The following is a 23043-nucleotide window of genomic DNA, read 5'->3' as shown; positions in this document are numbered from 1 at the left end:
AGGAATTACTAAGCCGTTAATGCCTCCTGATGTGAGTGCATCATTCTTCATCCCGGGTGGTGGCGTGGGGGTGAGATGTAAACACCTGCAAGGCTGAGTCACAGAGCAGGAGAAGCTGGGCTTTCTGGCAGTGGATGGTGGGAGCTGGGGAAAGGCCACAGCTCATTCCCTCTGGCAGGCAAGGATCTGGAAACAGCCTGCCCGGCCACAGTCTGGGCCTCTTAGCCTTTTTTTTCCAATGGTTGTACCTGTGAGAAAAGGGGTTGGGAGCTGGGTTATTTGTACTGGGGGAATCTCAGGCGCAGAGTCTGTTTTAATAAGATGTTGGGGGTCCCTCCAGCATAAAGGATAGAGGTTTTGTCCATGTAGGGCCCTAACCCTGGAGCTGCTAGGGGAATGTTTCAGGAAGCACTTTCCTTATGATGGTGATGGTTCTATTTTAAGCCAACTTTGAAAATTCTAGAACAGAGGCCAGGTGCGGTGACTTACGCCTGTAATCCCAGCACTTTGGGAGGCCAAGGCGGGTGGATCGCCTGAGGTCAGTAGTTCGGGACCAGCCTGGCCAACATGGTGAAACCCTGTCTCTACTAAAAATACAAAAATTAGCTGGGCATGGTGGTGGGCTCCTATAATCGCAGCTACTCGGGAGGCTGAGGCAGGAGAATTGCTTGAACCCAGGAGGCAGAGGTTGCAGTGAGCCAAGATCGTGCCACTGCACTCCAGCCTGGGTGACAGAGCAAGACTACATCTCAAGAAATAATAATAAATAAAATAAATAATAAAAATAAATTCTAGAATGGAAAGCATTATGTCATAATGGGTTTCAGCGGCATAAAGTTGTAGGCTCAAATTTCACCAACTGAGTGATCTTGAGCAAATTACCTCAACTCTCTGAGTTTCAGGTGTCTTTTTCTTTTCCAGAAAGATTAAATAAGAAGGTAGAATAATAATATCTCAATGCTTAACATGTGTATGTGCTCCATAAAGATTAGTTTCCACCCCTAGCGCAATGACTGTACATGATAAAATTTAACAAATGAAGATAATGACAATGATGGTGAAGACTGTGGTGGATGCAGAGTTAGGGTGCCCAGATCCCTTGTCCAGAACTGAAGCACTGATGGCCCAGCTGTGGGGGTATTGGTGAACTGGGTGGTAAATGGTGGAAGGAAGTCATTGGTGGCTTGATAATTAAAGAAAAAGTAATTATAAGGACTATAGAGTCACATAGCTATTACCGGGGGCTATTGATGCTTTCTAGAAAGTTAATGAAAGGCTGAAAATGATTAATCATCAATTCTTTTTGTTTTTTGAGACAGAGTCTCACTCAAATCACCCAGGCTAGAGTGCAGTGACATGATATCGGCTCACTGCAACCTCCTCCTCCTGGGCTCAAGTGATTCTCCTGTCTCAGCCTCCCAAGTAGGTGAGATTACAGACATGCACCACCACACCCATCTAATTTTTGTATTTTTAGTAAAGACGAGGTTTCACCATGTTGGTCAGGCTGGTCTCAAACTCCTGGCCTCATGTGATCCACCTGCTTCAGCTTCCCAAAGTGCTGGGATTACAGGCATGAGCCACCACACCCAGCCCTGATCATCAATTTTTTAATTGATGACATCATATTGATCTAATCAATGACATTATGTTGATTTGATCAGGTGAGCAAGGAGTGAGACGTCTTTTGGAAGCCTTGGTAAGACATATGCACCCCAGAGGTAGGATGTGAAACCCTGAGGGCCTCCTTGGCTGAGACTCATATCCATTATCTACAGGACAGAAAAAGGATTAGGGCCAAAGCACAGTTACAGGAGTAATAGAACACCAGAGAAGGTTGGACTGTCAGTCTAGGCATGTCTGCTATGCCAACGTCAGGGCACTGGTTGGGAAGTATTGGAACCTATAATTTGGGATGGATAAATCTGGGTCAATGCACTTGAAAATCTTGAACCCCTTGAAAGGCCTGGCCTGTTTTTGCTGGGGAAAGGTATTTTCCCTCTTGCCTGAAGATTATGTGGACTCATTTGCCTTCCAAGACAACAGAGGATAAGCCTTACCTCTTCTGCTGGCCATTATGCTAATAACTAGGTTTCGGTTATGACATAACTCACTGCATAAATTGTGACCTCTATTTGGTCATTTGCATAATGGCCAGCAGGAGAGGTGGTGCCTGTCTTCCTCTCAGAGGAGATGCTGGATGGAGCCACTGTGTACCCCCAGGACCCAGAAGAGAACACGTGGACCTGGATTCTGAATGCCCTGGAAGGGAGGCAAAAGTGGGGTGGGAAGGCATGGAACATAAAATAAGGTGAAGGGAGAAATTATTGATATCAGAGCATTTTCCTGGCTGGGCATGGTGGCTCACGCCTCTAATCCTAGCACTTTGGGAGGCCGAGGAGAGTGGATCACCTGAGCTCAGGAGTTTGAGATGAGCCTGGGCAACATGGTGAAACCCCGTTTCTACTAAAAATATAAAAAAATTAGCCGGGTATGGCGGCATGTGCCTGTAATCCCAGCTACTCAGGAGGCTGAGACAAGAGAACCGCTTGAACCTGGGAGGCAGAGGTTGCAGTGAGCCAAGATCACTCCAGTGCACTCCAGCCTGGGTGGCAGAGCAAGACTCCATCTCAGAAAAAGAAAAAAAAAAAAGCATTTTCCCATTATATGGATTTTAGATCCTGGCAAGGAATTTGGAAGATGCTGCTGTTATGCGAGTGTAGTTCTTGGAATCTCAGCCAAGCAGCAGCACCAATTGCAGCTGCTTCTGCCAGATGTAGAACATCTGCTGGCAAATATTAACATGGGCTCAGATGCATGGCATCTGGTTCTTTATCTTGCAAATAGATTCTTTTTCATCACTATCAAAAAGAACTAAAAGCAGTTTGCATTTACTTAGGACAGATAATTATATAAATTAACGGACTTGCTCCAAGACCGTGTTAATTCTCCCATCCTTTGTCATATTTTAGTCCAAAGAAAAATAGATTGTCTGGACAACCCAAATAACATGGCATTAGTTCACTCTTTCAATGATCATTTGATCTAATCAGATGGGCAAGGAGTGAAAAGGACCTTGGAAGCCTTGATAAGACACATGCACCCCAGAGGTGGGACATACATTTTCCAGTGACTCAGGGGGCTGCAAAATCAGTGAAGCTTCAGAGATTCAGTGGTCTGTGCATGCCAGGACATCCTCTCCAAAGTAATGAAAAAAATTATTGCATTACACATCTTTCTCTTTTCTTTCTTTTTTTTTTTTTTTTTTTTTTTTTTTGAGACTCTTGCTCTGTTGCTCAGGCTGGAGTGCAGTGTCACAATCTCGGCTCACTGCAACCTCCGCCTCCCGGGTTCGAGCAATTCCCTTGCCTCAGCCTCCCAAGTAGTTGAAACTACAGGTACACGCCATCGCGCCTGGCTAATTTTTGTATTTTTAGTAAAGACGGGGTTTCACCATGTTGGCCAGGATGGTCTCAAACTCCTGACCTCAGGTGATCCACCCTCCTCAGCTTCCCAAAGTGCTAGGATTACAGGTGTGAACCACCGCACCCAGCCACATCTTTCACCACAAAGAAGAAAAGGCAATGCCTGATTGGCTTCTTTGGGCTCTAAAGATAGCCACATTTGAGAATTCTGCCTCAACTCATATTCTAGAGGACACAAAAGTTGCCAGCTTTAAGTTGGGCCAGAGTAAGGAAGAGTTCTGTTGAAAGTACCCCTGCCACTTGTACCCTATGACCAGGCAGACCTTATGGTACAGAGGGAGGTATGGTGGGAAAAGACACTGGGTGGGTCTATGGTAAATTTCAATCTATGATTCACAATGTAGCTCGCTAGGGTTCAGAAACATAGTTATGCCATTTGCAGCAGAGAATGGTTTATCTTTCAAAAATCACTTGACCATGAGCCACTTAGAGACAACGTGGCCAGAACTGGCCATAATGAACTATATTTTGTCTGACTCATGAAGTCATTAGTGGCAGCAACACATCATAAAATGGAAGTGGTGTTTGTAGGATCAGACATGTGCCAAGACAAGGGCATAAGTAAACTGCATGATCAGGTGGCCCAGAGCCCCAGGAAATCTACCACTGTTGCACCCATATCCCTTTCTTTGTTCACTACTGGCCATTGTAGGGGAGGGTCACTTGTGATCAACTGACAGAGGAAGAAAAAGGCTAAACTTAATTTTACAGATGAATAGCTTAGTCAGTGGTGCAAGCCAAAAATGGGCTGCACCTGCACCAAGGGTGGCCCTGAGAGACAGCATTGAGGGGAAACCCTCCCGATGGGCAGAACTTTGGGCAGTACACCCAGTGCTTTACTTGGGTAAATACAGATTCATGGGCTCTGGCAGATGACTTGATTGTTGGTCAGGGGCTTAAAGAAGAAAAACTTGAAGATCAGAGATTTCAAAAACAAAGGTCTGGGGAAGGGGCATAAGTATGGATCTGTGGGCATAGACATGAAATGTAAAGATCTATGTGTCACACGTTCATGCCCACATGGAGAACATCCACATGGAGGAGGCACTACAGTTTGTCTAGTTGACCAGTTGACTTTGGCCACCATCCCTTACTTCTCCCAAGACTGGACCAAGAAATGAAAGAGGGAGTATCCATGGTGGCAGGGATAGAGGTTATGCATGAGCTTAGCGGTATGGACCCCAAATCACCGGGCCTGATGTAGCTACACTGTTGCCAAATGTCCAATCACTCAACAACAGAAACCAGTGCTGAGGCCGTGACATAGCACAGTCCTCGAGGAAACAACTCAGTTACATGTAGACAACTTGGGCCTCATTCTACCCAGTATGAGGGGTTGCAATTCATTTTGCATGTAATCAACATGTATTCTGGATATGAGTTTGCCTTTCCTGCTTGCTGGACTTCACAAGCAACATCACTCTGTAGCTGGGCACTTTTCCCTGTTAGCAATTTGCATGCAGATAAATCTATTCAACTTCTATAAGCGTGTGCTGTGTGCCAGGCTCTGTGCTAGCTACTGGGGATGCACAGATGAAGGCTTGCGCTCAGTCATGTAATAGCTATTACGGACTTTTTAAAATCCTGCCTTGGGGTAGGATAGCAAAATTGCCAGTTCTAAAACCATTTCACAAGTTAACTAAGCAGATTTTGAGCTCACGTGACTTCATGATTCTGTGGCTCATTTGGGACTGGGAACCAGAATCATTTATTTCATTGGATGGCCTGACTCTTAAATAAAATGTTTTTATCCCATGTTGATCAGATACATAAGTATTACGGGTAAGTAGCATCTTTGTTTGTTAGTTTGTTTTTTGAGATAGAGTCTTGCTCTGTCACCCAGGCTGGAGTGCAATAGCGCGATCTTGGCTCACTTCAACCTCCACTGCCTGACTTCAAGCGATTCTCCTGCCTCAGCCTCCCGAGTAGCTGGGATTACAGGCGTGCACCACCACGCCTGGCTAATTTTTGTATATATGTTTTTTAATAGGGGCGGGGTTTCACCATGTTGGTCAGACTGGTCTTGAACTCCTGACCTCAAGCAATCTACCTGCCTTGGCCTCCCAAAGTATTGGGATTACAGGCATGAGCCACTGCGCCCAGCCAGTAAGTAGCATCTTAAAGGGCATGTGACAATAAAAGTAAAAATAAAATGGAATGAAATAGAGTTTGATTTTCAGCTGTCTACCTGGAGCTTGTGAGCAGTGCCTTCCTATCCTGCGAGTGTGATCAAGACTGGGAGGTTTCGGAACTCTCTGCAGCAGTAGGATCCCCCCACTGTCCCGAATCTCAGATCTCCCCTACTTTGAGAAGCCACAAAGCCCAGAGAAGGTTTAACAAAGGAGTCAGGCAACATTCGGAAGCTGGTTTGATAATCTGTCTCCTCTATAAAATAGACACATCTCTCTAACCTGCAGCAGTCTATTTTATTTTTATTATTTTAGTTTTGAGACAGGATCTTGCTCTGTCGCCCAGGCTGGAGTGCAGCAGTGTGTTCATGGCTCATTTCAACCTTAACCTTCCAGGCTCAAGCAATCCTCCCTCCTCAGCCTGCCAGGTAGCTGGGACCACAGGCACATGCCCCCACGCCTGGCTAATTTTAAATTTATTTTTTGTAGAGACAGGGTCTTGCTATGTTGCCCAGGCTAGTCTTGAACTCCTGGGCTCAAGCAATCCTTCTGCCTTGGCTTCCCAAAGTGCTGGGACTATAGGCGTGAGCCACCACGCCCAGCCAATCCCTTATTTTAGGTGTACACATTTCACTTCCATGTTGTTAGAGCTCCCAAACTTGTTTCTCCCTATATCAGAGCTTGTAGCCAGGAAGGATGAATGACAGCAGCCAGAGGGAGCAAACTCGATCTATCCCAGTCACTCCCTGAGCCCCAGACATCCACACTTGCCAAGAGGCAATCTTATTTTTAATCACATTGCAAAAGCTGAGTCACCTTAGGAAATTCCTCAGGAATGATTAAAAATCATCCCAGAAAAGCAAAGAGAGCAAGGACAGAATTGTGGGGGAACCAGGGCAAAGCCAACATCAAGAGTCGAAAAGGCCACTCGTGGCTCTCAAATCTATACATAGTAAGGGCTGGCTGCGGCGATGGTGGCAAGGACGGTGATCCTTTCAGAACCTCATCTTAAAGCTCCATTTGTATATCAAGTCTGTTGCATATTCACAAGATTGCCTACTACAGATAAGAATACAGACAAGTTTTGTGAACTTTTTTTTTTTTTAATTGAGATAGAGTCTCGCTCTGTCACTCAGGCTGGAGTGCGATGGCACGATCTCGGCTCACTGCAACCTCCACCCATCGCATTCAAGCAATTATCTTGCCTCGGCCTCCCAAGTAGCTGCGACTACAGGCAGGTGCCATCATGCCCAGCTAATTTTTTGTATTTTCAGTAGAGAAGGGGTTTCACCATGCTGGCCAGGCTGGTCTCAAACTCCTGACCTCGTGATCCACCTGCCTCAGCCTCCCAAAGTGTGCTGGGATCACAGGCGTGAGCCACCGCTCCCAGTCTTTTTTTTTTTTGGACAACATTTCGCTCTTGTTGCCCAGACCAGTCTCAAACTCCTGTCTTGAAGCAATCTTCTCAGTTCAGCCTCCCAAAGTGCTGGGATTACAGGCATGAGCCACTGCACCCGGCCAGGTTTGTGTTTACTAAAATATTAGTAGACTGGACATGGTGCCTCATGCCTGTAATCCCAGCACTTTGGGAGGCTGAGGCAGAAGGACTGTTTGAGTCCAGGAGTATGAGGCCAGCCTAGGCAACACAGGGAAAAAACATTTTGTTTTTTCCCAGTGCTTCATTCTATTACCTCCTTCATCTCCATTCCATCGGAGAGGCAAACCTGCTTGGACTAGATAGCAATCCCCATGCCTCAGCCCAGAAAGCCAAACGCAAGGTTAGGAAGCATCTCAAAGCCCTTATAATCATTGACCAAACACCACAGCTGGGATTTATTTTCTCCTGGCCCCAACTAAGCGCTATTACCTTCTACCTCTGCAACATAGGGAGACCCCATCTCTACAAATAATTTTTAAAAATTAGCCAGGCATGGTGGTGTGAGCCTATGGTCTCAGCTACTTGGGAGGCTGAGCCAAGAGGATCACCTGAGCCAGAAGGTTGATGCTGCACTGACCTGTGATCATCCCACTCTACTCCAGGCTGGGCAAAAGAGTGAGACCCTGTCTCAAAAAATCAAAACAAAACAAAAATGAAATTAAAATCTTGATAGACAGACCTCCTAATCAAGCGAGGGCACTCTTGCTTCAGCTGTTCTCCACAGGACCGTTCCTATTTCCTTCCCCATGATCCACGTAGCATCCATAGTATGTGGCTTTGGTCACCTCCCAGCCACCTAGGTCTCACTCCACTGCCAGAGGAGCACTAGCCAGGAGCACGATGCCATCAGACGACACACCAGACACTGCTCCCCTCAAAATATGGCTTTCAACTCCCCTCCTCCAAAAAAATAAAAGACAAAAACGGGCCAGGCACCGTGGCTTACACCTGTAATCCCAGCACTTTGGGAGGCCAAGGCGGGTGGATCACCTGAGGTCGGGAGTTTGAGACCAGCCCGACCAACATGGAGAAACTCCATCTCTACTAAAAATACAAAAATAGCTGGGCGTGGTGGCGCATGTCTGTAATCCCAGCTACTCAGGAGGCTGAGGCAGGTGAATCGCTTGAACCTGGAAGGCAGAGGTTGCGGTGAGCCGAGATCGTGCCATTGCACCCCAGCCTAGGCAACAAGAGCAAAACTCCGTCTCCACCACCCCTCCCCCGCCAAAAAAAGAAAAAAAATAAAAGAGAAAAAAGATCCAGCCCATTCCTCTGCCTGGAAGATGATGGATTCTGGAAGTGTTGCCGCATGTTGTTTTTTCCCAGTGCTTCATTCTGTTACCTCCTTCATCTCCATTCCATCGGAGAGGCAAACCTGCTTGGACTAGATAGCAATCCCCATGCCTCAGCCCAGAAAGCCAAACGCAAGGTTAGGAAGCATCTCAAAGCCCTTATAATCATTGACCAAACACCACAGCTGGGATTTATTTTCTTCTGGCCCCAGCTGAGCGCTATTTCCTCCTACCTCTGCCTTCAGCATTCAGACCTGAATGCACATAAAGTTTCTTGGGATTATAAAGATTTGGGGGAACCATGGCTTGGGGAAGTGAGGGGAAGATGCATATACTGAGGAACAGTGGCAGGCACTATGCTAGCCGCTTTACAGAAACCAGTTCATTTAAGCCTCACATAACTATTCTGAGTTACAGATGACCATAACCATTCAAAGCCATATTTAGTAAAGTGAAGCCATGTATCCAAGATCAGAAATTAAGGTGCATAGGTGAGAGGGCCTGGCTTGGAACCAACTTTGCCTGGTCTTAGAGTCTGGGCTGCCCCTGGAGATTGGCCAGTCTGGGTTGGATCCCGGCTCAGTTTGCATTCTGGCTGAATGATCTAGACCTGAGCAGTGTGAGCATCCCGCCTGCCCGTCCCACCTGCAAGGCAGCTGGGAAAGTTTACGTGAGGTTGCAGATTTGAGAGGTACTTTGGCGCAGAGCACTGCACACCTGCTCTTACTATTCACACCTGATGGGATGCCTTCTTTTTTAAGACAGAGAAAGAGGATGAGGCCACTTATCTCTTGAATGATGCCATCATTTAATCTCTTGACATCTATTTCTTATCATTGACCTAAAGCCCCAAGAGTCAGGCCCTTCAGTTCACCCAGCAAATGTACTATCTCCTTCTCCTTTGTCACATTTTGTTCACTTTAAGACTCTTCACTGCTGAAAGACTACAGAAAATCCTGGCATACACTGCTGACAAAGGAAACGCAAGCCTTTTGGCTGTGCAGAGTCTGAAAGGCTACCTGGATGGGCGTAAGTACCGCAAAGCAACCCCTGGCCCCAGGAACTGGAAGAGCTGTGTCTTGCCCTTCCTAGTCCCTTTGACCCCAGGCAAGGGATTAATTTCTCAGGCCCTGTGATATTGAGAAAAACATGTTTAGTTTTCATTCAATTTCCTGGCATACAACTTCTAAAACCTCTTGGAATTTTCTTTTTTTGTTTGTTTCTGTTGTTTGTTTCTGAGACGAAGCCTCACTCTGTTGCCCAGGTTGGAGTGCAGTGGTGCAATCTTGGCTTCAACCTCCGCCTCCTGGCTTCAAGTGATTCTCCTACCTCAGGATCCTGAGTAGCTGAGATTACAGGCACCCACCACCAAGCCTGGCAAATTTTTGTATTTTTAGTGAAGAGAGGGGTTTCACTATGATGGCCAAGTGGGTCTCGAACTCCTGACCTCAGGTGATCTGCCCACCTCGGCCTCCGAAAGTGCTGGGCTTACAGGTGTGAGCCACTGTGCCCGATGGAATCCTTGGAATTTTCAAAGTGATAGGTGTCTCTTTTTTTTAATTTTTAATTTTTTTTTTTTTTCTGAGGCGGAGTCTCGCTCCGTTGCCCAGGCTGAAATGCAGTGGCACAATCTCGGCTCACTGCAAGCCCTGCCTCCCGGGTTCAAGCGATTCTCCTACCTCAGTCTCCTGAGTAGTTGGGATTACAGGCAACCACCACCACGCCCAGCTAATTTTCTTGTATTTTAGTAGAGACAGGGTCGCCATGTTGGGCAAGCTGGTCTCGAACTCCTGACCTCAAGTGATCCACCCACCTTGGCCTCCCGAAGTGCTGGGATTACAGGCGTGAGCCACTGCTCCCAGCAGTAAGTGTCTTTTTTAGCTCATCAGTGGACTGATGGCTGGCAGCCCCTGGGTAGCTTCTGGATGGGGGCTGGGCGCCAGAAAGACAAAAGTGAGATTAGAGGGTTGGAATTTTTAGCCCCACCTCCAGCCTCTGGGGAGGGTAGAGCGGTTGAAAGTCAAATTGATTACCAGTGGCCAGCGATATAATCAATCTTGCCTACATAATGAAGCCTTCATAAAAACCCAAAAGGCCTAGGTTCTGGTAGCTGAACATGGGGAGGTTCCTGGAGGGTGGCATGCCCTTCCCCCACACCTCGCCCTATGCATCTCTTCATCTGTATCCTTCGTGATATCCTCTGTAAGAAGCCGGTAAATGTGTTTCCCTGAGTTCTGTGAGTCATTCTAGCCAATTAATGAAACCCAAGGCGGGGGCTATCGGAAGCCTGACGTATATCCCATAGATCAGAAGCACAGGGAAAACAAGCTAGGGTCCGGGCACGGCGGCTCATGCCTGTAATCCCAGCTCTTTGGGAGGCCAAGGCAGGAGGATCATCAGGTCAGGAGTTTGAGACCAGCCTAGCCAACATGGCAAAACCCCCTCTCTACTAAAAATACAAAAATTAGCCAGGCGTGGTGTCACGTGCCTGTAATCCCAGCTACTTGGGAGAAATCGCTTGAACTCAGGAGGCAGAGATTGCAGTGAGCTGAGATCGTGCCACTACACTCCAGCCTGGGCAACAGAGCAAGACTCTGTTTCAAAAAAACGAACAAACAACAAACACAACTTGGGGCTTGCAACTGGCATTGCAAGTGGGGGACAGTCTTGTGGGACAGAGCCCGCAGCCCGTGGGATCTGACGCTGTCTCCAGGCAGACAGTGTCAGAGCTGGATTGGAGGAGACCGAGCTGGTGTCCACTGCAGGACTCATTGCTCGGTGTATGGGGAATCTCCCCAACCCACACACACACACATCTAGTGTCCAAAGTGATCTGTGTTGTGAGAATATAGGAGAAATGGAGTTTGGTTTCCCCTATGTATGACCAGAGGCCCAGTTTCTTAACTCCAAAAGCGAGATCTTGGGGACAATTGTCCTTCCTTCCTTCTTTTATCCCAGAGAAAACTAAGTGACAGAATATACTGGAGTATATTGGGCTTGGAGTATACCGGAGTACATTGGAAGTACTTGGACTTCCTTGTAACAACTCTGGGTTTGTTTGTTTGTTTGTTTGTTTGAGATGAAGTTTCACTCTTGTTGCCCAGGCTGGAGTGCAGTGGTGCAATCTCGGCTCACTGCAACCTCTGCCTCCTGGGTTCAAGCGATTCTCCTGCCTCAGCCTCCTGAGTAGCTGGGATTACAGGTGCCCGCCACCACACCCGGCTAATTTTTGTATTTTTAGTAGAGATGAGATTTCAGCATGTTGGCCAGGTGATCCACCCCCCTCAGCCTCGCAGGTGCTGGGATTACAGGTGTGGCCCACTGCACCCGGCATACAACTCTAGGTTTTAATCCATACTCCCTCTCTTACTAGCTGTGTGCCCTCGGGCAAATCACTTCACCTTTCTTAGTATAGGTTTCCTTCTTTGAAAAAGGGCATGGACCATTGTGAGAATTACACAGCACACTTCAGGCTGAGGTGGATCCAGCTTGGACTCCCCTTGCTACTGAAGTACAAAAACGTCCCAGCACAAGGCAGTTTTACCTCTCCACGGTCCGCTGCCCAGCCAATGATTTTATTACAAACCCTAATTTCTTTTGCAAAGAAACATCTTGAACTGGTCATGAACAAAGTGGCTTTCTCTGACCAGCAAGCAGGTGGCGATTCCATTTCCATCAGAACTGACCTCCTGCTGCCCAGGGAGGGGGAGTGGGGAGAGGGGAGGAGAGGAGAGGCCTGATGTCACTCAGCCCTACATAAGGGCCTCCTTCAAGCTCCTGCAGGCAGTTTGGAAGCAGCTGGAGGAATGAGTTAGGTTCCTGGTTGCGGGACATTTTTTTTCTTTTTTAAAACAGACACAGCTGTTGAGTGAAATGCCGCCTCCACAGAGAATCCCAGGCGTCAGACCTTTCAAGCAGAGGAAGAGCTTGGGTAAATTTCCTGGGGTAGTTTTCTGGGTTACTCGAAAGAGAGGAGAGGATCTGGCCTTCTCTTGATCTTTGCTTCTTCCCTTGTGCTTGAAACATTCACAGCAATCAGACAAGAGGAAGTTGCTGGAATCCGGGCAAAGTTCCCCAACAAGATCCCGGTAAGACACCATTGGACTTCCGCTGGGGGGCGTGGGGGTGGGGTTCCGAGCCTGTTCTTTGAAGAAACCAAGAGCAGCCAACAGCTTCCCTCTCTCTGTTCCAAGTTCCTAAGACTCACGCTGAGTCACATTCTTAAGGATGGACACTCTTGACAGGTGGTAGTGGAGCGCTACCCCAGGGAGACGTTCCTGCCCCTGCTGGACAAAACCAAGTTCCTGGTCCCGCAGGAGCTGACCATGACCCAGTTCCTCAGCATCATCCGGTAGGTGGCGCAGAGCATGCCGGGGAGGAAGGAGCGCGGGGTGTGCCGGGCTGTTCGCTTTCGTCCTTTGAAGGTTTTATTTTGGGGAAAGGGGTATGTCGGGGGGGGGGGGGGGGGGGGGGGGCGGGCAGAGGACAGGGATTTTTCTGAAGTCATCTTTTGGATTCACTAGTACCCTGAAAAGATGCTCTTAGAATTACTCTATTTTAAACCCGGGCGCAGTGGCTCACGCCTGTAATCCCAGCACTTAGGAAGGCTGAGGCAGGTGGATTGCCTGAGGTTAGGAGTTCGAGACCAGCCTGGGCAACGTGGTGAAACCCCGTCTCTACTAAATATACGAAAATTAGCCAGGCGTGGTGGTGCCTGTAATCCCAGCTACTTGGGAGGCTGAGGCAGGAGAATCGCTTGAACCTGGGAGGCGGAGGTCCCAGTGAGCCGAGATCGTACCACTGCAGTCTGGCCTGGGCGACAAGAGTGAAACTCTGTCTCAAAAAAAAAAAAAAAAAAAAAAGAATTACTCTATTTTAAATAGGTAAGGAGAATCTCTCAGACAACAACAACAAAAAAAAAGAGCTGCCAACATTTCTAAGAATTTCCTAAAGTAGTCTTGGCTCTCAAGCTAGTCCAGCAGATCCTTTGTTTCAGATCCTGTCTGAAACGGAGTCTGCGCGTCCCTTGCAGAGAACAGTACCTTTTCCAAGTGTATGTGCGCCTGGGGGTGGGGACTTTTCCCCGAAAGAAAGGTTCCCCGTTCAGAACACAGAGAGAAAAGCATCTCCCAAACACACTCCTCCCTTGGTTAAGCCAGAGGTACAGCAAAGAACAGGCAGCTATTCTTGAAGCTTAAAGGACGTCACTTGACACATGGATTCAGTAAAAAATGATTTGGGAGTAAAGTAAATAGACCCGATGAGTAAGTTTTCAACAGGGTTGAAAAGGCCTGGGAAACTGCGTCGCTGTTGCAGCCTGTTTCTTTGAGAACACACGATGAATGAGTGTCTTTTTATTTTGCTTTATTTAGCTCTTTCGCCCAGGCTGGAGTGCAGTGGCGTGATCCTAGTTTACTGCAGCCTTGACCTCCTGGGCTGAGGTGATCCTCCCATCTCAGCCTCCTGAGTAGCTGGGACTACAGGCAAGCACCACTGTGCCCGGCTAATTTTAAAAATGTTTTGTAGAGATGGGGGTCTCACCATGTTGCCCAGGCCTCTTTTTATTTTGTTTTACTGAATTGTTTAAGAGCATTCTGATTTCCTCTCTCTAGGCAAGCTTACATGTTAAGGTCAGTTCAGTGTGAATGGAAGGTGGCCAAGGGAGAATGAAAGTTAGGATTAGGGCTGAGCATGGTGGCTCACACTGTAATACCAGCAATTTGGGAGGCCAAGGCAGGTGGATTACCTGAGGTCAGGAGTTCAAGACCAGCCTGGCCAACATGCCAAAACCCCGTCTCTACTAAAAATACAAAAATTACCCAGCTGTGGTGTTGCGTGCCTGTAATCTCAGCTACTTGGGAGGCTGAGGCAGGGGAATTAAAAAAAAAAAAAAAAAAAAGTGAAATGTCAGAGAGACTGTGCATCACCTTTGTACCTCTAGGGAAATAGCTTTAATTTCTTTTCTTTCTTTCTTTCTTTCTTTTTTTTTTTTTTTTTTTGAGATGCAGTCTTGCTTTGTCACCAGGCTGGAGTGCAGTGGTGCAATCTCGGCTCACTGCAATCTCCACCTCCCGGTTCTCCTGCCTCAGCCTCCCTAGTAGCTGAGACTACAGGTGCACGCCACCGTGCCCAGCTAATTTTTGTATTTTTAGTACAGACTGGATTTTACCATGTTGGCCAGGATGGCCTCTATCTCTTGACCTCGTGATCTGCCCGCCTCGACCTCCCAAAGTGCTGGGATTATAGGCGTGAGCCACTGCACCCAGCCCAATAGATTGAATTTCATAACAAACAGAAGTTATTTGCTTAGCATTTTTGTGTTGTCATGTTTCCTCGTCCTGTTTGTGTTCTCCTATTTCATCCATGGAATGGCCTCACCCTTTTGACCCAAATGGGAAGCTTATAGTTAAATCTCAGGGAAGAAGGAGGGAGCAATTCAGTCTTCTTGAGTGTCACGAGGCTGCAGATCCCTGGGCTGTCTCGCAGGTCACCCCCTCACCACCCTCCTGCCCATCCCAGGAGCCGCATGGTCCTGAGAGCCACGGAAGCCTTTTACTTGCTGGTGAACAACAAGAGCCTGGTCAGCACGAGCGTAACCATGGCAGAGATCTACAGAGACTACAAGGATGAGGATGGCTTCGTGTACATGACCTACGCCTCGCAGGAGACGTTTGGCTGCCTGGAGTCAGCAGCCCCCAGGGATGGGAGCAGCCTTGAGGACAGACCCTGCAGTCCTCTCTAGCCCATGTCGGGAAGGATGTGTGCTCTGACAGACGCGTCAGACGCTGGCAGAAGGGATTGGTTTTCTCCTGTGTGTACGCTGGAGGAGTCTGAGAAGCAGGGATGCCTGGGGTGATCAGCTCCAACCAGCGTCAGCAGAGTGGTGGCTCTTCCTAGTTTACTCTTTGTGCTCCATGCTCTTGTGTTCTTCTAAGAAAAATGTGGGCTGCTCTTGAAAGTTATGTAATTATCACCTTTTTTTTTTTTTTTTTTTTTTTGAGACAGGGTCTTGCTTTATTGCCCAGGCTGGAGTGCAGTGGCACGATCTTGGCTCACTGCAACCTCCGCCTCCCGGGTTCAAGTGATTCTTCTGCCTCCACTCACTGGGTGGCTGGTATTACAAGCATGTGCCACCACACTCGGCTAATTTTTGTATTTTTAGTAGAGATGGGGTTTTACCATGTTGGCCAGGCTGGTCTCAAACTCCTGACCTCATGATCCACCCTCCTTGGACTCCCAAAGTGCTGGGATTACAGGCATGAACCACCACATCCAGCTATATAACCATATTCTAAATAAGAAATGGTTGGCTTGTGTGATAGTGTTGTGTGATGAGCTGGAGATAATATTTTAAGTGTCTTCTGTGGTATATGTGGGAGGGCCATTGAGGAGTGGGTTTCACTCCCTGCCTGTGGGCAGGTATCCCATCTAGGGCTCGGTCCTAGAGAACCTCTGGCCTGTAGGCTGTCTCTGTGGAACCCAGTGAAGCCAGCGTGAACCATGGTAAGCTCATCTGGAGGAGCCCTTATCCGTGTCATTAGAGAAATTATTCGATTTCCCCAGCATTCACTCTATTTGGTTATTTTCTGTCATTCTCTTTTTGTCCTTCTATACCATACATATTTATGCCAAAGCTGTAACTTCTCAACATAAAGTCATTTAAACCATGTACATGTTTACTATGTGCCAAGCTGTATTCTAAAATAAATATTCTTTATTTTAAAGGAGCTTTATTATTTGGCTTCTTATCACAACTCTCTATGGCTAACTACTGTTACAGTTAACCCACACAATGGGTGGGTTTGATCGCTTGGTGGGTGACGGTCCAATGACTACTCCCAAGGAGGAATTTAAAAGGGGATTTTATTAATTCTAACAAGTAAGGAGGATACTGGGGATAGTTCCCAAAGCAGTGCCTCGCTGAACAAAAGTGAACGCAGGGCATTTATTGTGTTGGTTAGCTGAGTCATTGTGTGCAGAGGTAGAGTGAAGGAGTGCAGGCACAGTCACCGGGCATGCTTCTACGTAGGTCGCATGTGTAGAAAATTGTGAATAAGCTTCTCCTAGGAGGGGGTTTGTTTTTCACCATTAATGAGCCTTTCTATTATTGTCTTCTTTGTTGGTTTGTTTGAGACAGTCTTGCTCTGTCACCCAGGCTGGGGTGCCGTGGTGCTATCTCAGCTCACTGCAACCTCCGCCTCCTGGGTTCAAGAGATTCCCCTGCCTCAGCCTCCCGAGTAGCTGGGATTACAGGCATGCACCACCACGCCCAGCTAATTTTGTATTTTTAGTAGAGATTTTGTATTTTTAGTAGAGTTTCTCCAGGTTGGACAGGCTGATCTTGAACTCCTGACCTCGGGTGATCTGCCCACCTCGGCCTCCCAAAGTATTGGGATTACAGGTGTGAGCCACTGTGCCCGGCTTTTTTTTTTTTTTTTTTTTTTTTTTGAGACAGAGTCTCGCTCTGTTGCCCAGGCTGGAGAGCAGTGGCACGGTCTCCACTCACTGCAAGCTCTGCCTCCCGGGTTCATGCCATTCTCCTGCCTTAGCCTCCCGAGTAGCTGGGACTATAGGCGCCTACCACCACACCTGGCTAATTTTTTGCATTTTTTTTTTTTTTTTTTAAATAGAGAAGGGGTTTCACCGTAGCCAGGATGGTCTTGATCTCCTGACCTCGTGATCTGCCCGCCTCAGCCTCTCAAAGTGCTGGGATTACAGGCGTGAGCCACCGCGCCCGGACTTAAATGGTAGGTTTATTACTGGTTCTGCTTCCATGAATGGCTGTGACCAGGGGAAAAGCGAGAGGAACCAGCTGGCACAGGGAGGGGTCATCTCCACAACATTCCATTTATACACAGAACTAGGCAAGCACAGAGTCACTATTGTGGTTAGAAGTTGTCAGCAAAGGCTGGGTGCGGTGGCTCACGCCTGTAATCCCAGCACTTTGGGAGGCCAAGACGGGCAGATCACGAGGTCAGGAGATCGAGACCATCCTGGCTAACACGGTGAAACCCCGTCTCTACTAAAAATACAAAAAATTAGCCGGGCGTGGTGGCGGGCGCCTCTAGTCCCAGCTACTCAGGAGGCTGAGGCAGGAGAATGGTGTGAACCCAGGAGGCGGAGCTTGCAGTGAGCCGAGATCGCACCACTGCACTCCAGCCTGGGTGACAGAGTGAGACTCCATCTCAACAAAAAAAAACAAAAAACAAAGAAGAAGTTGGCAGCATGAGGCTGGGCGTGGTGGTTCACGCCTGTAATCCCAGCACTCTGGGAGGCTGAGGTGGGCAGATTGCCTGAACTCAGGAGTTCGAGACCAGCGTGGACAACACGGTGAAACCCCATCTCTACCTAAATACAAAAAATTAGCCGGGTATGGCAGTGCACACATGTAGTCCCAGCTATTGGAGAGGTTGAAGCAGGAAAATTGCTTGAATCCAGGAGGTGGAGGTTGCAGTGAGCTGTGATTGTGCCACTGCACTCCAGCCTGGGCAACAGAGTGAGAATCTGTCTCAAAAAAAAAAAAAAAAAAGTTGACAGCATGGGAAGGGGGAGAAACAGGTGGGGAGTGGGGGTGTTGTTAAAAAAAACTACAGTCTCCCTCGCAACTGGGGTGCCTGGGGGAACTTGATCTGCTTCGACCCAAGAGGAATCAGAAGATCCAAAGCAGTTTGGGAAGGCCAGAACCCTCAGGGATGGAGGGAGGAGGAAAACCCAGGGGTGGGGGATCTGTTTGGCAACTGGGGTGAAGGGATTGCCCTCCCCCTACTGGGGTCCCCCCAGCCCCTCCGGTCTGGCAGGAAGGGGGCAGCCTGCAACCCCTGAGGGCAGGGGTGGGGCTGCCAGATGCTCCAGGCAGGGAGCCAGAAAGAGCTGGCAAAGGCTTACCCTCCAGGGGGATGAAGGCAATGCCCCCCAGCTTCTCTGCCAGGGTGCAGCAGTCCTTGACCTCCTCGAAGCAGTTTGCTTGTAATTCATGCTTGCTCCCTGTCACCTTCTTCTTGATGGCATTTTTGGAGCTGGCTTAGATCATTTTGCTTATAAGGGGTGCAGGTTCAGGGGCCCAGAAGATAGACACCAGGTCCTCCTCCTTGCTCTCTTTGTCTCGTAGATTGTGGCATAGAGAGCACAGCGGCAGTTCTTATCTGGCAGCATCTCGACAAAGGTGGTGTAGGGGTCATGGATGGTCTGTCCCACGTCACCCGCCAGGGTCTCATTGCCTTCCCCCAGGATGATGTTCTTCTTGTCCTCACTCAGGCAGAAGAGCACCGCCTTCCTGTGCTTCTTTACCTTCTCTGGCGTCAAAGACTTACACACCTTCAGGTCGTTGAACACCTTGATGACACCATCAGAGATGACTGAAACTTTTTTTGTTTTGTTTTTGAGATAAGGTCTCACTCTGTCTCCCAGGCTGGAGTGCAGTAGTGCAATCGCAGCTCCCTGCAACCTCCACCTCCCGGCTCAAGCAATTCTCCTGCCTCAGCCTCCAGAGTGGCTGGGACTATGGGGGTGTGCACCACCACGCCCAGTCAATTTTTCAAATTTTTTGTTGATACAGGGTCTTGCTATGTTACCCAGGCTGGTCTCAAACTCCTAGGCTCAATGATCCGCCCATCTAAGCCTCCTAAAGTGCTAGGATTACAGGCATTAGTCACCACACAGGCCAGAGAGGGGATTTTTAGTGTGGTAGTGAAGAGAGTTCGCCAAAGTTCAGCTCCAACTCAGGCCTCTCTGGATCCAACTGGTTTTTGTGTTTTCCTGGGGCTGAGCTTCTTCCTGTCACTTTTGGAAACAAGAACTTAAGGTGCAGCAGGTCACAAGTGGATACGTTTTCACAGTGCATACCCAACAAACTAGCGACCCTGGGCATTTTACAGATAAGGAAACAGGCCCAGAAAGGCCAAGAATATTTTCCATTTTCACACAACATTGTCTCATCAGGACTTGAGGTTGGGCAGCCACTTTTATAAGCCAGGCTGCTAGCTCTCTGTTGGGCTCCCGATCTAAGTGGAAGTTACCTTACTTGACAAGTACGGGATCCTTGAGCTACAGTGTTGAGTGACACTAACACAACCTACAGAGGGAACAGGAGGTACAGTGGAGCTCCATGAATGCATTAACAATAGGGTGTTTCAAGGCCGGGCGTTGTGGCTCACACCTGTAATCCCAGCATTTTGGGAGGCTGAGGCAGGTGGATTGCTTGAGCTCAGGAGTTTGAGACCAGCCTGGGCAACATGGCAAAACCCCGTTTCTACAAAAAATACAAACATTACCTGGGTGGTGATGTGCACACCTGTAGTTCCAGCTACATGGCTGAAGCAGGAGGATTGCTTGAGCCTGAGAGACAGAGGTTGCAGTGAGCTGAGATCTCGCCACTGCACTCCAGCCTGGGTGGGAAAATGAGACCCTGTCTCAAAAACAACAACAAAAATACGGTGTTTCATTCATCAACAGTACAACAAGAACAAGTGCTTGGAGAGTGTGGTCACAGGAGATACTGCAGCCTCAAATTCCTGGGTTTGTGAACAGGGTTTTAAAGTGTGGATGAGAGTTCATCTAGGAAGGAGTTTTGATTGATATTCAGCAAACATTTATGGAGCATTTACTGACTATCTACTAGCACTATGCTGGGTCCTGAAAATACCTCATTGAACAAGGTAGGCAAGGTCCTGGCCCTCATGGAGCCCAGTTTAATGCTAGCAAGGGAAGGAAGATAGTATTCAGATATTTAAAAGTACAATAAAAAAGAAGAAAAAAACTCAGTGATTGGCAGATGGAATGCATTTTCAGGTGATCAGAGGGGGAATAATTTTCACTTGGGCCAGAATGACGGGACAGAGCCAATGGTGGAGATGGAACACACCAGGCAGAGGAAGGCGTGATTGAGAAAAGGGTCCTACTGTTTAAGAGCTTTACAAACAGGATTCCAGGGTGTCTGCAGCCAGTGACAGGGAGAAAGGACTAGGCAGGTCTTCAGGGCCCTGTAAATTTGTTAAGGTGTTCGGACTTTTATTAGAAGATGAATGATGGGAAAGAGAAAGCATCCTAAAGGGAGACAGAGAGTTTTGTTTGTTTGTTTATTTGTTTTTTGAGGCAGAGTCTTGCTCCGTCACCCAGGCTGGAGTGCAGTAGCATAATCTTGGTTCACTGCAACCTCCACCCTCCCAGGTTCAAGCGATTCTTTTTTTTTTTTTTGGAACGGAGTCTCACTCTGTCGCCCAGGCTGGAGTGCAGTGGCCAGATCTCGGCTCACTGCAAGCTCCGCCTCCCGGTTTACGCCATTCTCCTGCCTCAGCCTCCCATGTAGCTGGGACTACAGGCACCCGCCACGTCGCCCGGCTAATTTTTTGTATTTTTTAGTAGAGACAGGGTTTCACCGTGTTCGCCAGGATGGTCTCGATCTCCTGACCTCGTGATCCACCCGTCTTGGCCTCCCAAAGTGCTGGGATTACAGGCTTCAGCCACCGCGCCTGGCCTCAAGCGATTCTTATGCCTCAACCTCCCGAGTAGCTGGGATTACAGATGTACACCACCACACCCGGCTGATTTTTGCATTTTTAGTAGAGATGGGGTTTCACCATGTTGGCCAGGCTGGTCTTGAACTCCTGGCTTCAAGGGATTTACCCGCCTCAGCCTCCCAAAGTGCTGGGATTACAGGCGTGAGCCACCGTGCCCAGCTGAGAGAGAGTATTTGTTCTAGAAACTGGGACTCAGAGAAGGTGTGAGCTCCCTAAAGTCCCTCAACAGTGCGGCGGATCTCCTGGGCTCACTCCCTCTGGGGCCTGCTGTTTCCTCCTCCAGGCTGCTTCCCCTACTCCCAGGTGGCTGCTCACCATCTCTCCTGCCTGTGTCTGTCCTTACCCTCCCTGGCTTGTCTGCTCTAGTCAGTTCCTCTAATATGTCCTTCAAGTCATCTGTGCCATATGCCAAGTAAAAACCCTGACTCCTAGGTTCCTTCTCCAGACATACTCTTATGTTTAGCCTGGATCAATGAATATTCTTCCCAAATAAATCTACTTTCTGGAGTGAATTTTTTTTTTTTTTTTTTTGAGGTGGAGTCTTGTTCTGTTTCCCAGGTGGGAGTATAGCAGCTTGATCTCAGCTCACTGCAACTTCCACCTCCCAGGTTCAAGTGATTCTCCTGCCTCAGCCTCCTGAGTAGCTAGGACTACAGACACCCACCACCATGCCTGGCTAATTTTTGCATTTTTAGCAGAGATGGGGTTTCACCGTGTTGGACAGGCTGGTCTCGAACTCCTGGCCTCAAGTGATCCACCCGCCTCGGCCTCCCAAAGTGCTGGGATTACAGGTGTGAGCCATTCTAAGGTGGACTTTGAACTGGAGAAGCCATCTTTGGCCTTGGACACTCACCTAGCTGCCTCTGCCCGGTGCTGCTTCTCCTGCTCCCAGCCTTCTCCACTTCCTTGGTCTTTCTTGGATCACAGCAGTGTAGGTTGTCACCATGCTGCAGATGCAAGGTCCTCCCCTGGATATGCATCTGGGTGAGCTCTCAAGTTCTCTTTGCCCTCCAAGATCCTTCCTGATGTGGCTCCCCCTCGTACATTCATCAGAGAGGTGAAGGATGACTTCGGCTGCCTTGTTGAGGGTGGGCATTGTTTAGTAACCAGTAAAAACTCTGCATAAAACAACCACCCATGTTTTATGCTCATGGAGTCGATGGATAAGGGGACTTCAGAAAGCCTACAGGGCGCAGCTTCTCTATGCTCCACGGTGCCTGGGGACTCAGCTGGAAAGACCTGAAGGTTTGGGAGTGACTTAAATGACTGGGAGCTGCTGGGCACAGTAGCTCATGCCTGTAATCCCAACACTTTGGGAGGCCGAGGCGGGTGGATCATGAGGTCAGGAGATCGAGACCATCCTGGCCAACACGGTGAAACCCCGTCTCTACTAAAAATACAAAATATTAGCCTGGCATGGTGGTATGTGCCTGTATTCTCGGCTACTCGGGAGGCTGAGGCAGGAGAATTGCCTGAACCCGGGAGGTGGAGGTTGCGGTAAGCCAAGATCGCGCCATTGAACGCCAGCCTGGGCTACAGAGTGAGATGTTTAAAAAAAAAATGGCGGCCGGGCGCGGTGGCTCAAGCCTGTAATCCCAGCACTTTGGGAGGCCGAGGCGGGTGGATCACAAGGTCAGGAGATCGAGACCATCCTGGCTAACATGGTGAAACCCCGTCTCTACTAAAAATACAAAAAACTAGCTGGGCGCGGTGGCGAGCGCCTGTAGTCCCAGCTACTCGGAGGCTGAGGCGGGAGAATGGCGTGAACCCGGGAGGTGGAGCTTGCAGTGAGCTGAGATTGCGCCACTGCACTCCAGCCTGGGCGACAGAGCGAGACTCCGTCCCAAAAAAAAAAAAAAAAAATTTTTTTTAGAGCCAGAGTCTCGCTCTGTCGCCCAGGCTGGAGTGCAGTGGCATGATCTCGGCTCACTGCAACCTCCGCTTCCTGGATTCAAGTGATTCTCATGCCTCTGCCTCCTGAGTAGCTGGGATTATAGGCACGCACCACCACACTCAGCTAATTTTTTGTATTTTCAGTAGAGACAGGGTTTCGCCATGTTGGCCAGGCTAGTCTCAAACTCCTGAGGTCAGGCAATCCGCCTACCTCAGGCTCCCAAAGTGCTAGGATTACAGGCATGAGCCACCGTACTTGGCCAAGTTTTTAAATTTTTTGTTTATTATTAT

At 48.5% G+C, this 23043-nt stretch overlaps 1 protein-coding gene and 1 pseudogene across 1 annotated transcript; one reads left to right on the top strand and one right to left on the bottom strand.

Annotated features, from left to right (window-relative positions):
• The first annotated feature begins 11597 nt into the window (after positions 1-11597).
• MAP1LC3C (microtubule associated protein 1 light chain 3 gamma) lies at positions 11598-16013 on the top strand. The gene is made up of 4 exons (XM_021931828.2): positions 11598-12275; positions 12377-12432; positions 12589-12695; positions 14864-16013. Exons 1-4 carry the CDS (start codon positions 12218-12220, stop codon positions 15084-15086), a joined length of 444 nt encoding a protein of 147 aa, XP_021787520.1. The 5' UTR covers positions 11598-12217; the 3' UTR covers positions 15087-16013.
• Positions 16014-17993: 1980 nt separating this feature from the next.
• Positions 17994-21839, bottom strand: LOC101000677 (annotated as a pseudogene).
• Positions 21840-23043: the final 1204 nt, after the last annotated feature.

The sequence above is a fragment of the Papio anubis genome, chromosome 1 (genome assembly GCF_008728515.1).
Source record: "Papio anubis isolate 15944 chromosome 1, Panubis1.0, whole genome shotgun sequence".
NCBI lineage: Eukaryota > Metazoa > Chordata > Mammalia > Primates > Cercopithecidae > Papio > Papio anubis.
This window is presented reverse-complemented; position numbering and strand designations above follow the sequence as displayed.